This window comes from Agelaius tricolor, unplaced genomic scaffold (assembly GCF_023055355.1).
Source record: "Agelaius tricolor isolate 1412-34295 unplaced genomic scaffold, bAgeTri1.0.p SCAF_13, whole genome shotgun sequence".
In the NCBI taxonomy this organism is placed as follows: domain Eukaryota; kingdom Metazoa; phylum Chordata; class Aves; order Passeriformes; family Icteridae; genus Agelaius; species Agelaius tricolor.
Genome location: NW_027269273.1, coordinates 17,845,396 through 17,859,770, shown reverse-complemented (window position 1 = coordinate 17,859,770; position 14,375 = coordinate 17,845,396). Strand labels below are relative to the sequence as shown.

General features: G+C 40.5%; 1 protein-coding gene across 5 annotated transcripts in view; it reads right to left on the bottom strand.

The window, feature by feature from the left end:
- Positions 1-14,375, bottom strand: part of GBF1 (golgi brefeldin A resistant guanine nucleotide exchange factor 1) — a 98,760-nt gene that overhangs the window by 31,341 nt on the left and 53,044 nt on the right. For 2 of the 5 annotated variants that reach the window (XM_071438993.1, XM_071438994.1), the window contains exons 4-10: positions 11,543-11,674; positions 6,402-6,520; positions 5,674-5,782; positions 5,252-5,312; positions 3,471-3,525; positions 1,962-2,036; positions 576-611 (exon numbers count right to left, since the gene is read on the bottom strand). In XM_071438993.1, the coding sequence (XP_071295094.1) occupies positions 576-611; positions 1,962-2,036; positions 3,471-3,525; positions 5,252-5,312; positions 5,674-5,782; positions 6,402-6,520; positions 11,543-11,674 (587 nt within the window). The remainder of the gene's footprint in view (positions 1-575; positions 612-1,961; positions 2,037-3,470; positions 3,526-5,251; positions 5,313-5,673; positions 5,783-6,401; positions 6,521-11,542; positions 11,675-14,375) is intronic. The other 3 variants (XM_071438996.1, XM_071438997.1, XM_071438995.1) reach the window with 2 other exon arrangements.

Here is a 14,375-nt window from a genome sequence, read left to right as displayed (position 1 = left end):
TGTTTTTACCTTCAATTCCAAGACATCTCCCAGTTTCTCTAGAAAGCTTCATGGTATGTTAACACACTGATATTTTAAACCTAACATTGCCTTTTTGATTAAATGCAGCAGTTAAATCGCATTTAATAGACCATTAGCATATCCTGAATTTTACAAATTATCTAAAAACTCTCATTCCCTCTTCCATGCTCAGTGATATTAGAGTAACATTAGTTTTCTAATTATCAACATCCTTGAGACTACATTAAGCTTGTTTTTTTTTGACAGTAAAAACCATTTGGTGTTGGTATTTAAAAAATATTCTTTAGAAATGAGAGAGGGAGCTCAGAGGTACTGTTTGTTCATCTTGGAATTCTGTACAGATTCAATTACATTTTTCTGTGTTACCTTTGAATAAAGAAATGTCCATCAAATTACAGAAGAAAAAAAATACAAGACTCCAAATGGTTCCTTTGATAGATGAGGTTTTAGAAATAAAACCCTAGCTAAGTTTTAGGAAGGTGAAGAAAAATGTAAGACTACAAGATTCTTTTTAAAGGGTCCACGAGATCTCATTTTTCTACAAGCCACCTTACCTGTACTCGTTTGTTTTTCCATAAGATACTGTAAGCCTCAAGAGAAAAGGGCAGGGGCCAATGATTAGTAATTAAAGTGATTACACTAAAACATGAGCTCATTCTAATGCAGCATGGAACTGGTCAGCACACCAAGTAGCGTTCAAGACACAGAAGCATGCAGAGAGAACGCAGTCCACGGTCCGAGTCCTGGAGACACCAAGGCAATCCAGTCATCTCATTTTCCTACCTGCCTGTACTGCAACAACTAATGAAGGTTATTTGGTGAATGCATTTATGCATCTTAGGCAACTATGAACAAAAGCCATCCCAAAAATCTGTGAAGACTGAGATTTATGTTCCTCCTCACTCCCACAGCAGAACCCAATGTTTACCTAGAATGCTTTCTACTGCAAAGGGAAACATTTCTTAGTCTTTTTTTTTCTGTGTAACTCTGCATAAATCTGCAAGTCTTGAGCCTTTCAAACTATCCCGTTCATACAACTATTTTTGTCTTAGACACAGGACAAGACTGGCATTTCTAAATGTTCTGTTCAGCTCTGTCTGGACTAAGTAACATTAATAGAAGACAAAAATTAAAGCTACATTAAGTTTATGAACCAACATGGAAAACTGAGAACTGTTCTAAGTTAGTTTTTCAGGGCTACTATGCTTGATCCAAACCAAATAATCTGCATGCCTACAGTATTTCTTAGAAGTATTTTCTAGGGGAATTAGCAGGGACTAACACATTTTGTAAATCAGTTTGGCCCCACTGATCCCCCATTAGCATATACTGTGCTGGGACACATATTTTCAGTAGAAACATGAACAAAAGATGTTGAAAATACACAGCAATCTCCTTCAAAAAAAAACTTCAGAAAGCATTGAACTCTGTGGCCCTGTACCAAGTAACAAAGCTCAGAGATTCACCTTCACTAAAAAAATGTTAAGGCATGCTGGGTCAAAAGACTCCTCAGGAATATGGAGGAGTTTTGTCTATAATTAAGATCAACAGGCAAGACACACAACACTTCAGAGACAAATCTACACTTTTTAAGTTTCCTTTTTTCAAGTTTTCACTGTGAAGTCTTACCCAGGCCCTCCCACTCCCTTCCTCCAGAGGATGCTGTGATGGTGTCTGAGGTGGCACTCACCAAGACAGTGAATGCTGCAGTAAAACAAGGGTCTAGCCTCCCAAGCCTGCCCCATCTGCAGCCACAACACTGCAAAGCAACCACGGCATGCACTGTCTCCAAAAGCCATGCTGTGTCAAATGAGTGGAGGGAGATTTGCTGCACACAACATAACTATTCTCTCAGGTGGTGTTTACAAGAGAAGGAAGAGGGGAGTAATGTAAGAGGGGAGAAGGGAGAGAGCAACCTTCGGGTTCTTAAAGATCAATACCCTCTCTAACTGGTTCAGGGCTTTGGGCTGTTCCCCACTACTTAGCTCCAGTTTGTTGAGGAGACCTGAAGAAATCTGTGAAAGATAGGCAAATGCATGGTTTAAACAAAGCAAAATAAACCCAAAGAGAAGAATAACCTGGCAGAGAGCAAGGCTGCAGGGCACACTCCTGGCATGCACAGCAAAGAGACAGTACAGGGTAACTGCACAGAGCAGACACAAGACAGAGCATCTCTTAACCGAGATGAGAGCAGCCATCACTTGGGAAGGGCAGCCTTCCTCAATTCAGTCACCCTCCCTTCACACCTGTACACAGACCAACAAAGCCTGGCTCCTGCAAGACATGAGCTTGATCTCTTTTAGCTTTCTGTGCACCAGCCTACCATCATCACAAACCCTGTGACTTCTCCACAGCAAGGGAAACAAGCACTCATTGGTTTACCATACAAGAAGTAAAGCCCTAAGCCTTATTAGGTTTCAGACTCCTACAACCAAGCATTCAGTCTCTCAAAACAGTTCTATAATGGCTCTGAAATGTATGCTTACCCTATGCTGTCCCTTTTCTCAACTTACCAAAATACAAACAGAGTGGAAGCTATAAACTGTATATTCAGTGTTAAGTTGAAAGGTGGTTATTTCTTCTCTAGCACTTTTGCCCATCCTGTTGCTCTAAACAGCAGAATCAGACAAACTTTACTGACATTCTTCATATGGAATATAAAGAATATAGAAGTATATATGGAGTTCCTCAATAGGTCCTCTCCTCAATAAGAAATTACTACATTAATAATCATATAAGGTCACATAATGTTATTTGAAATACAGATTCCAGCTACTAAAAACCTCACTGTATTTATCAAGATGGTGGTGTTGAACAAATCCAGAACTTCTACCCTCCAAAAACTGTACATTTAGGAAAAGGGAGATAAAGAAAAATCTACTTTGATTTAGCTGCTAATAGAGATGGCACTGATCATGTGAACTAAGGTGCTCACCACAGAATGCTGTCCCTTCTATAAGCCACCAAATTTTTTTCTACAAAAGCCAATTTCATGCTTTCATGCTGTTTCACCAGCCTCAAAAAGTTTCCCTTCCACACAGGAGGAACTGGACAAAAATATATCCCAAGAGCTCAGTATTGGACCGGTAGTGAATGAAGAATGATTAAAAGAAGCTGGAGAGAGAGCAGAAGACAGCAGATAACCAGACAATGACACCATCAGGTCCCAAAACTTGCTGGGGTTTTCTAGCCCACAGCACTGATGGCTGTTCCCAGAATCCACACTGTCTCACTTAGGCAGCAGTATCATTAAAAAGACTTGTCACTGGACTATCTGGACTTAATCCCATAGAATTAATGAACCTATGTCCATTTATGCAGTTAAACATGCTCTTTCAGTGAACTGGGACTTGTGGAAACGAAGAAATACAAGTGTGAAAACAAACAAAATAGAAATGAGCGCAAGCCAAAGACAGGAGCAGAACAGTCAACACAGTGCTGGGTCTTACCTTCTTCATGTTCGTTCCCATGTAGCTTTTAGGCTCTTCTTTAAACTGAGGCAACCTGAAATACAAAGAGCAAGCCAAAATACATAAGCTTATATGGATTAACAAGAAGGGGAAAGAAACAGGCTGGTCTTTCCAGTTATGCTGCAGATACTAACTCCCACAGGTTTACCACAGGTGTACGAGCCTCTTTGTGAAGAAACCCATATTAGGTTTTCTTCACAAAGAGAGACTCTACTAATTTCTTTTCCTGCCAAAATCTGCCAAGGGAAAGAACTCACACAAGCATAGATGAGAGGTGCTTTGCACACTATTACTGCTAATGGCTGTTTTTCTATATTGATTTCCCTGCCATGTAAAGACCATTTATTTTCCTTCAGTGTATGTTTTCAGCAGTGGGCTATTTACATTTGTTCAAAACAGGTTTCTGTGATGCTGCTAGAAACCGCTGCTGAATCAGCGTCATCCACACCAGGACTCTTGCAGTGTACGTGTTATTTATTACTAGTCATGGCAATTCTTCTCTTTGAATTTGTAGAAACCCCAGCAGTTATCCTCTGTTCAGCATCATATAAACACAACTGTGGAGGGCAGCAGATGTACATTAAGCCGAATCTTTGGAGATAAGCAGTTCTCATCTCAGAATGAGGTAGGCTGCTCTCACCTGTGCTACCAAACGACAGCACGTACAGCTCTACAATTCCACACACCCTGCTCTCTCTTCTTTACTGTTTCTTTACTACAGTTCTGTCTTTACTTGATGAGGATATAAAAGTCTTAAGAGCACAGCTTTGGCTGTTTCATTTTCAGGAAAGCAAGAAGGCCAAATCACCCCTGCAGTTGCTGCCTCTGCTTTGCAACTCTATCCCAATGTCCACAGGCACAGATGGTGATGGTGTCTCTGAGCCTTATCAAGAAGGACAGAGGAGACGATTACAGAGGAAGTAATGAAAAAGCACCAAGTAAAATTCACATATGCATTTGGAGAAAAAGTAATGTGGTTTCTCCTCTTTGAGGAGACTGATTCTGCCTTTGCCCAACATTCATCTAGTGCACGATGCAGGACACACAGAGGAGAAGAAAACTCAGATCTCATTGGAACTGTGTGATAATGGGAAAAAAAATATGATGCAACTGTGTTTCATAAGCTGTCAGTTTCACCAAAATATTTTTCTACTAAAAGTATATATGTACCTGTAAAAATTTCCTTTTTACAATACCCAGGGAAAGTCTATGATTACCTCACTATTTGGAGAAACAGTTTTGAAGTTAATTAACTTACTTGAGTTTTAAAGAAGTCATCTTAATTACCTGAAGGGTGCTGAAAAAGGAAGAACATTTGTCCAAGACACACGATTTCAAGTGTTTTAAATGTTCTTTGATGTGTGAGGTCAAAGCTCTCAGCTAAAAATCAGTGTGTGGGTATTCAACACTATTTCTGTTCTCTCTGCTAAAGAGAGCTATATTTTTTTAGAGCACCTTTTTTCCAGTGAAGTTTGCATTCTCTGTCCTGAAACTGGTTCTCTATCCTAAAGCTCTTCATTACTTGGCTGTCCATCTCTCCTCAAAGGACACCCTAAACCAGGCAACCATCCCTACCTCTGTCTCCCTGCAGTCTGACAGGGTCGGCCCTAGAGAAAAGTGCCAAATCCTTCATCCTCTTCCACCTCTAAATAATGACCATTTTGGATGATTTTTCTGAGGGCCCTTAAGTGGAAGTGTGGAATCTTTCTGTCCTTAGAGGGCCATCTCGGCAATGCTGAGGCAAACACAAGCAGGTTTACCTTGTGAAGAGCAGCTGCACCATGTCGACCAGAGTGTGCTCTGCAGATTTTCTCAATAACTCTGCGAAGACAAAAACAAATAACACAGGTGTCATTACTCAGTGTGATATTATCAAGAGGCTTCTTCAAGCAGACTCCCCTCCGAGTCTTGTTTACAGAGATTACGGCAAATTTATTAAAACCAGCTCCAACCCCGCGTTACTGCAAATGGTCACGGCATCACACGGTGGCGCTACACAGCTGGGGAACAGAGCAGTCCAAACTCGAACAGCAAACACCCAACAAATCTTCCATGAAGTTGTAGGAAGACACAATAATATAAAGCTCAGCAGCTTTCCATGGATGCATGCTCTACAACAGAACTAGTTAATGCTGAGGAAACCTGATCAGTTTCTTGATGGCAGAAGGATGAGCAAACCTACCACTGAGCCTCATTTCGAAGCATATGCGGAAACAGGACTGCATGATCTCACACACCGACTCATTGGTGAGGTGGGCTCCCACTGGGGTGAGCAGCAACGTCCTCAACACCTGCAAAGAACAGCACCCACATGTACCACTCTGCAATGATACTTGCATGCATTCCCAAGAGGAGGCTGGTTTCCTCAAGAAAGACTGTCATGAGCAGAAAACCTAAGGAGGCTTCTCCTGGAGTAATTTCAAACTGAACACTGTGCTCAAGAAGCCAATTATGAGACAAGAATGATCTGACCCACTTCTAAAAGGGGTCTGATACACTGCATGCTACCCAATATTTAAATTCAGGAGCTAGTTATCTGCTCAGAAGTACACAGACCAAAGAGGTTTACAGTCCATAGTTTTGACTCTACAAAAAACTTTTCTCAAAAATAAGTCTGAGAGCTCCATATTCTTAATTAACTCCCCCAACACAGACCATGCAGAAGGTAGGATTACCAACACTACCACATTATCAAGCCCATAATTTTAAAATAATTTATTTTAGGCTTTTAACTATTTTCATTTGGAAAGCTTTTACTACAGGTATATGAGCCATTTGTTTAAAAATAAAGTCTGTCACTAAGCTCCTGCAGAGTCAAAACATTGCTTCCTCCTCTTCATCTCTATGTAACAGGATATGTTCCACAATAGGCAGCAACCATTATGGTAATTACCATTTCTCTCATCTTACCTGTAGGATTTTCATCAAGACAACCTCATCGCTTGCATGATCTGTGCCCACAAATCGAGCATGGGTGACAGCATCTGCCATGTTCTCCATCCCCTCTGCTGTGCCCTCATGGCTGGGATCTGAGTAACAGAGTAAGAGGTGTCACAGAACAGCCATCTACAGTCTACCACCTCTGTGGGGAGACATCTACATAGAGATATTGTGTATTCAGCTTTCTCAATTTATGTGACTTGCACTGAGTTGACCTGACAAGAACATAACTCACCTCCCATTAACAGAAAGGCTTTATAACTAGGAGCTTTCAGAAAGATGTATCAAGAATCTACTTACATTTGCAAAAAAAAATATAACTTAACAAAGAAAATAATTACGATTCTGTTGTTACCGGTTCTCTATGTTTTAGAAGTTAACTTCTAAGACTGTGTCCTGTTCCCTACAATACAGCACAATCAGCTACTAAATGCATTCAGGTTCTCCTTGGGAATAAAGAAAAAATAGCTCTTAAATATAGGGGACCTAAAATTTACTCTCATGAGAAGAAAATGCCAAACAGGTTCCACTAAATTGAGAAGGGAAAATTGTCTCTTGTTCTACATCCCTCTCAAGGAATGAGAGCTGGGAAGGAACAGACCAGCAGCTTTCCCCAGAGAAAACAGCAGACAGACACAATCACAGTTTCGATATCAGAGTTGCAGGCCTCCCACTCCAATCATTCATCAAGGCTCCTTCTCTCCATTTCAGTCTTTTGCAGCTACAAACAATGGTGCAGTTGAGAGAATGTTTAGGATGAGATTGTTGCCAGTAACTGTATCTCATGCTACATTACAGTGGCTTCAGAAAAGCTGCCTCTGGCTTTGATTTCATTCTCACTTAGACAATACGGCACTGGGCAAGAATCTTGATACCCTTCTACCTAAACAGTCATTAGGAAAGAAAGGAGACAACCTAAACATTGCTTAATACCTCATTAATTGGCAATGGGGCCTCCTGAAGTCCAGCAACAATGATGCTGACAGAGGAACCAAGCAAGACCTTTTAAGCTTTGCAGAGAAGCTTTGCAGATTCCCTCTTTGACTCCAGTAACATTCATATCTAGGAAGGACTATAAGCCCTTGGTGTTAAAGAAAGCTGCCCTTATTGTGGTCCAGAGACAGCAGCCCTCTACCATACTCCTATCCTGAGTGGCTGCAGGGTAAGAAATTTCTTATAGTTGCATGAAAGTGAAATGGCACCAGTGTACTTTAGAATCACATAAATCAGCATAGGAGCAGCACTTTGCCATTGCCATCTCTTACACATACCTTTTCAGAACAGAGCTGGTTTACTTTTGACATTGTTCACACACACAGAGAAATCTTGCACAGTTTAGAGCAAGTTCCTCTCCTAGTTTGCCAAACAAACTTCACTGAGCTTTTAAGAAGGCTGTTCTAAAACCAGTCGGTCGCTTTTCACTCAGTTTAGCAGCAGCACACAACAGGATACAAAACTGGAAGCATTAGGTAAGAAGTCTGGCTGTCAAAAGCAGTCCTCTGCACACCTTCAATAACGGCTTATAATCCAGCGAGAAGCTACTACTCTTCTACCAGAGGCAATAAAATCAGTCATAAGTTGGTGAGTCATGCACTCTTATTCATGGAGGTAATAGCATAGATCACCAAAGGTGATGTAGGCTCATTCTGAATTGTCTTAATTAAATTAGGCAAAGACCAGTGGTGTTACAATGCCAGCACCTACATGAGCATTACTGTTAACCAACTTCAACAACCACAGTGGAAAGCAGCCCAGTAGGAATCAAGACGAAAAAGCAACTTGCTGCAGAAAAGTCTCCCACAGGCAGCACACAGAGATTTCACTTCATTGTCACCTTTTCCAGGAGATGTGAGTTACTCTGGTCTTAGAGATCTATTTAATCATAGTTATGGATAAACAGTCTGTGTGAAAAGAAAATGCATGCAAGTTGTGCACATGCTTCTTTAACAGATCTGTGAGTACTGCTTCGCTGTTCTAGCCCCTACCTTCAACGCCTCTCTCCCAGAACACATCACGCCTGACTACTTCAGTTCTGGCTCCCTGGAACAGCACTACAAATTCAGGTCAATTTATAAAGCCTCTTGAGTTCAATTAAAAGCACAGATACTTCTACTTTGCAGAAACAATATACAGACAAAAATCTTTGTTCCCTTGTGAGAAAACAGTACAGAAAGATGTATCGATGCCTGCTCAGAATCACTAACAAGAAGTTTGAGCGAGCAACAATAACAGTTTGAAAATTGCCATCTACAATGCAAAGATCTAGACACCCCATCTAGATACATACAATTCATACCAGGTGCAGTCTTACAACAGGTGGGCAAAAGAACAAAGAGAAATCAGAAAATCCAGGCTCTGAACCAGAGGGAATTCAGGAAAGCCAGAAGCCTGCTCAGTAACACCTTTAATAGAACTAAAATAAATCACCAAGGAGACAGAAAAGGTGGAGGGGAGAACAAGCCTTAAACTACTTAAACAGCAAGTCCTCTCACTGGAAGCTGAGCAACAGCTACTTCCTTACAGATATATAGTTTCCAGGAACATCAGGGAAAACTAACTTTAGAAATGGAGTCAAAAGCTGCTGTGGACAATAAAAAGAGCACATACTTTTTCTGAGGGAAATACAGAAAAACCTAATTCTGAAATTTAGCCACTAGTCTTCCTATAGCTAAGGTTTAAGCTCATCCAGCAGGCTGACAGCTCACTAGCTACTGCAAAACTGCTGAGCAAGGAAATAACTAATCTGAGGGATACAAATCAATAGGAGTTTAGTATTACCACACAGTTTTCTAGTACTTTAAAAGTTATTGTGTAATTTATCAACTAAAACTCTTGTAGAAGAAGTACTTAGAGCAGAAGATAATCACTGTAATGCTAACTATTCCTGCTAAAATACACACATGGTGAATATCAAGTAATTTTATCTAACTGAGCTGTGATTGCACACTATATCATTAGTGAATTTGCAATTCAAACTACCAGAGATCAGAAGTCTTAAACTCTACTCAGGAATTATTCTTTTCTAACTGGTTTTAAAACATACCCCTGAGAAATACTGGCCTAAAAAGGAGACAGATAACCACCTGACATGTGAAAGAATAAAAAACCAATAAGACTGCACAAGGATTAGCAATGAAATACTTTGAAAATGGGAAAAGAAAGCCATTTTAAACAAAGATATTTATCAGAGGAGTTTGGCCCTTTCACTGCAGCCTAGTTTTCAACCCAGTGTGAACAGCAAAAACCAGCCACTCAGAGAACAGACATTGCTACTGTCACTTTTTAAAGAAGTGCTGGCTTCACCTGTCATGCAGCCCCAAAACACACTATAATATCTGCCACACTGCAACTTGCCTACCATGGTTATGCCAGCTTTCTTCTCTCTTGCTCTGTATAGTTTGAGACAGATTTGTACATTAAGAACAGTTTTAAGCATTTCCTATGTTTAGGCAAGCAGTCTTTAGACTACTTTTAGTCTCATATTACAAAAAGAAATTATAATACCAAAAAGCTTTTATTTAACAATACAACCTAGCCAGATGTTCAGCCAGCACCACTAATCCCAGCCTAACTGGTATCTGGAGCAGCACAAAGGACAAGGCTGCTCTGAATGTCACCTGAAGCAACAACGAAGGTCTTGGATTACAGGTTCTGCCCCAGAAAAAAAGCCAGGCAGAGAGTCTTCCACTGCCTACTACAAAGACACACAATCACCAACAGGTACAGGGATGCACTCCTGTTGGAGTGACCCAATTAATATTCTAAACAACAGGTAGCTAGAGAAAGGCTATAAATTCTAAACTCCATTTTTTCCTGTTTCTGCCTCAAATCAAGCATTTGTAGCCAGCTGCCTGTGCAGACATTGCCTGGACATGTGATATAGGTCATAAAAGCCCAGAAGAAGAGTCCATCCCTAACTGTAATGCTGAAAGTCATATATTTTGCATTATTGCTTAATTCTTCAGGGGGACAGGTTTTACAGGCTTATTTTTTAAAATTTCTTTATTGTCCTAGAAACTTCTGTCATTATTGCATCATTCTAGTTATATTATTGTACTTAATTATATCAAACACTACTCACTAACTGAAGTCTTCATACACTAGATTTTCATCCAACACCTCAATCTTTTTTCCTGCAAGTCTCTATTTTTGCTCATTTCAGTTTTGCGTCTTTCCTGCAAAAGTGATTTGCATGGACATAAAGCCCCTTTCTTTCCCTAACTACCTTCAGCCTATCTCTAAAGAACTAAATATTTAAAACAATCAAAAATTCAAAGTGTTCCCTTACAATGTAAAGGAGAAAAAGAACTGAGAGATCTGAACTCAGGGGGAAGGAAGACTAATAAAATTATTTTCCTTAAGTGAGACTATATATAAACAAACACGGATAACAGGTTTTGCAATTCACAGAGGTATTATCACAAAGTACTAACAGAACTTACAGAGAAAAATCGAGTACCACTAACAACAGGGTGACACAGTGATGGCAGACAGAAAGTCAGCTAATGAGTTACAAGCCAGCTGAGCCACGGGAACTGACCACATGCACATTATTAGTCCTTCACAGATACAAAGAAAAATGTGCAAATTTGAAAGTTTGATCAGCAGCAATACAGTCTCTGCCATGACAATTTTGGAAAGTGAAGAGTACTGGCACACCACTGGACAAGGTCTGGGACCGGGCAAAAAATCATCCTCACTCTAGAGCAGAAATATTAGTCCACAAAACTAAATAAATCCTACTGTGTTTCTACATGTTGCAACATTGTAATCTAAGCTGGTATTCTTCCCTCCCTAGCCCTTTTGCTTGGAAGACATTACAAAGCAGCTGGTGACCAGCACAGTCCTGCAGCAGGCCCTAAGCACACACAGCAGTCAGGGCAGAGCAGAGGCTTTGGCTCTGTCTCCAGACACAGCTGTAGGAGCATGAAAGATCAGCCAGTAAGATATTAAGAAACTGCAGATGCTGATTTCCCCAGTGTTAATGACAATTTTCTTATTTCCCTAATCTCCATATTAAGACTGCAAGCATGTATCCTGGCCAAAGACACAGCTCACAGAGATGCATTTGGCTGGCATTTTGGTAAATCCCACCAAGTCACATAACATACCTATTAGTGCATATGAGAGGAACTTATTCACAGAGGTGAGTGCCAACCCAGTTATGGGGCCTGTAGTGTCTTCAGAACGGATTACTTCCAGAAAAGGCCGAAGAAAGACATTCGGTTCAATTTCAGATAGCTCTGTAAAATAAAAATAATTTTAAAAAGACAATTAGACTTGATTTATTAGGATTCATTTTCTCTTTAAGAATATACATTTTTCATCTCAGAGGGAAAAAAGCCTGCTCTAGGTTAGCTTCAGAAGGCTGGTGGGAAGGTCACACACACAAAACACACACATAGGTAGGTATATGTGTATATTTTAAATGCAATGCTTTGTAAAGTTCACTTTCTTGTGATCTTCAAAACAGCTTTCTGGAGCCTTCTAAAATCTGATTGTAGGAACACTCTGTAAACGCCACAGAGGCCACTGCTGCCTAAATTTATGCTTTAACTCATTGGCAGATGTAGCTTCATTTTCCTATTACTCTTGGAACTGTGTGAAGCCTTGAACTCTATAGACTCTGTTCCACCTTCTGCCACCCCTGTAACATCCTACTACAGATAAAACTCCACACTAATCACATGCAAAGTACAAATGTACAACCAGGTTCATTGGACCTCTTGCAGCTCCTTGCCTGAATACAAACTGCATTTCTACAATAAAATTCTACAATGTTTGCTTGACAAAGACAGGAAAACCTCACAAGATACCCTAACTTAAAAACTCTTCTGTCTTGTTCTCAAAATAACTGTATAAGCCTCTCAACCAAACAATTTAAAAGGGCACTCCTCTACTTGCTTTTTGGCCAGCAAGGACCCACTCTAAAGCTGCAGTACAAGAAGGCACTGAGCTATTGAGCTGGAGAAAAAACAACTAACAAGCTTCCTGAACTTTCCAAGATGATCAAGAGACGCTTTGGGAATGGAAAAGAAATACAGAAGAGAATAACCAGAACTAGGAAAATTGACCAAGAAAAACAAACAAAAAACCAAAACAAAACAAAAACCAAGCCCAACCAAATAAAGCAGAAGGAATCAAGATAAGAGGAGCCCTGAGGGGGATTTAGGAGAAAAAGCATTAAAAACAGGTGAAGGCAACCACAAGACAGCTAGTACATAGGCACAGAGGAATGCATTAGAAGTAACTGGAATAATTTGAGACTGGAAATATTTAAGTACAACACTTGGCTCAACTTGCTGAAACATACTTTTTATTCCTAATAAAAGTTAACAAGTCTAATGGCTAATAGTGTCACAGGATCACTGGCATTTATACCCTTAATAAAATAATCAAATATTGAACTTATCTGTCATATGAGCTTCTTTGAGGCAGGGAGAAAAAAAGACTGCAATTCCTGAATCCTTCAACAAGCTGCTGCTTTTCTCTCTACCAATTTTCTAGCAAGAGACATTTCTCAGTGTTTTAACTAGAAAACACAGGATGGTTCTCTACTTAAGTAACCAGTTTCAGCTCTGGGGGAAAAAAACAACCAAACAAAAAACCCATCTGAAAACCCACCAAACCTGCAAGCATGACCTCAGCCAAGGGTATTACAAGAGGAAACACTGAATAACTATCCACAAAGAGAACAAAATTTCACAAGGGACTCCTTAAAGCAGCCTTCCTTTGAAATCTACTCAAAGCCAGAAAAAAATTATATTAATACATTACTTAGAATTAAATGAAGACCCTGGTCTGCTTTGGGAACCAGCTGGAAAGCACTTCCCATTCTTTTCACACAGGTCCTTTCAACAAAATTTCAGAGAAGCAAGTGGAGACCAGCATCAGCACAACACTCAGTAATGCTCAGCTAGCTTAAAGCAGCGCATGGAAATGGAGAAGACGGGAAAGAGTATCTTAAGTAATGTATCAAAAAGCCTACTCTTCAGGCTGGCAATTTTAATGAGGACACAATTCCTTTGAGACCACAGTGCTTTCCTTCATTCTTCCCATGGATTATTTGCACTTAGACACACATGTCTATAATGATATTTAATCAACTAATTCATGTTTAAGCACCTAACTCCCATTTCAGCACTCCCATCCAGCCATTCTGGCACTTCAGCAAACAAACTGCATCAGACCTCTGGTGTCCCTTTTCTCCTGAAGTGCAGGAGCAGGTCCCTCTCGGACGAGTTTTCTTATTGTTAGCACACTGTTGGCACATTCCTGATCTAAAACGCTCACATAAGCTGCTTTCTCTGGCAATTCAACTCTTCACTCCTGAATGACTCTTATCAGGATCGGCTATGTGTTCCGAATCAGAGTAAATGAACAAGAAAAAATTGTTTATGACAAGTTATTTCAACATCATTTGTCCCGAGGACAGGCAACTGCAACCCAAACCACATGACCTGGGCTCCTCTTATGCAGCAGCTGTTGGCCTTTGACGCCCAGCCTTCAGAAAGGCTGTCTGAGCTGGATCCCACGCACCTCTCCAGCGAGGCGAGCCCAGACAACAGCAATGCTTTGAGCATGCAGCACTATGCTCCCTGCTTGCAAACTGAGCTGCACAATGAACAGACATTCTCTTTTCTAAAGGTGAGAGAAAGACCAAGGTAACACTGTAACAGAGCAGAAATCCAGCTTTCCGGACTCTTGCCTTGGGGCTCAATCAGTTCATGCCACAGAAAATTGAAGTCTCAGCAAGTGCTTCCTGGGTCATCCTCAAAACCACTTTCTGCAAACACTGCCATTCTGGCCTACATGACATGCTCTTTATTCTCAGTTCGCTCAACAAACACCAAAAACATTTTGTCGTTTCACTCAAAGGATGAGAAGCCCCTGCAATCTGGATCAGCAAGTCAGACTGAATATGTCCCAAGAAAAAAGGACAAA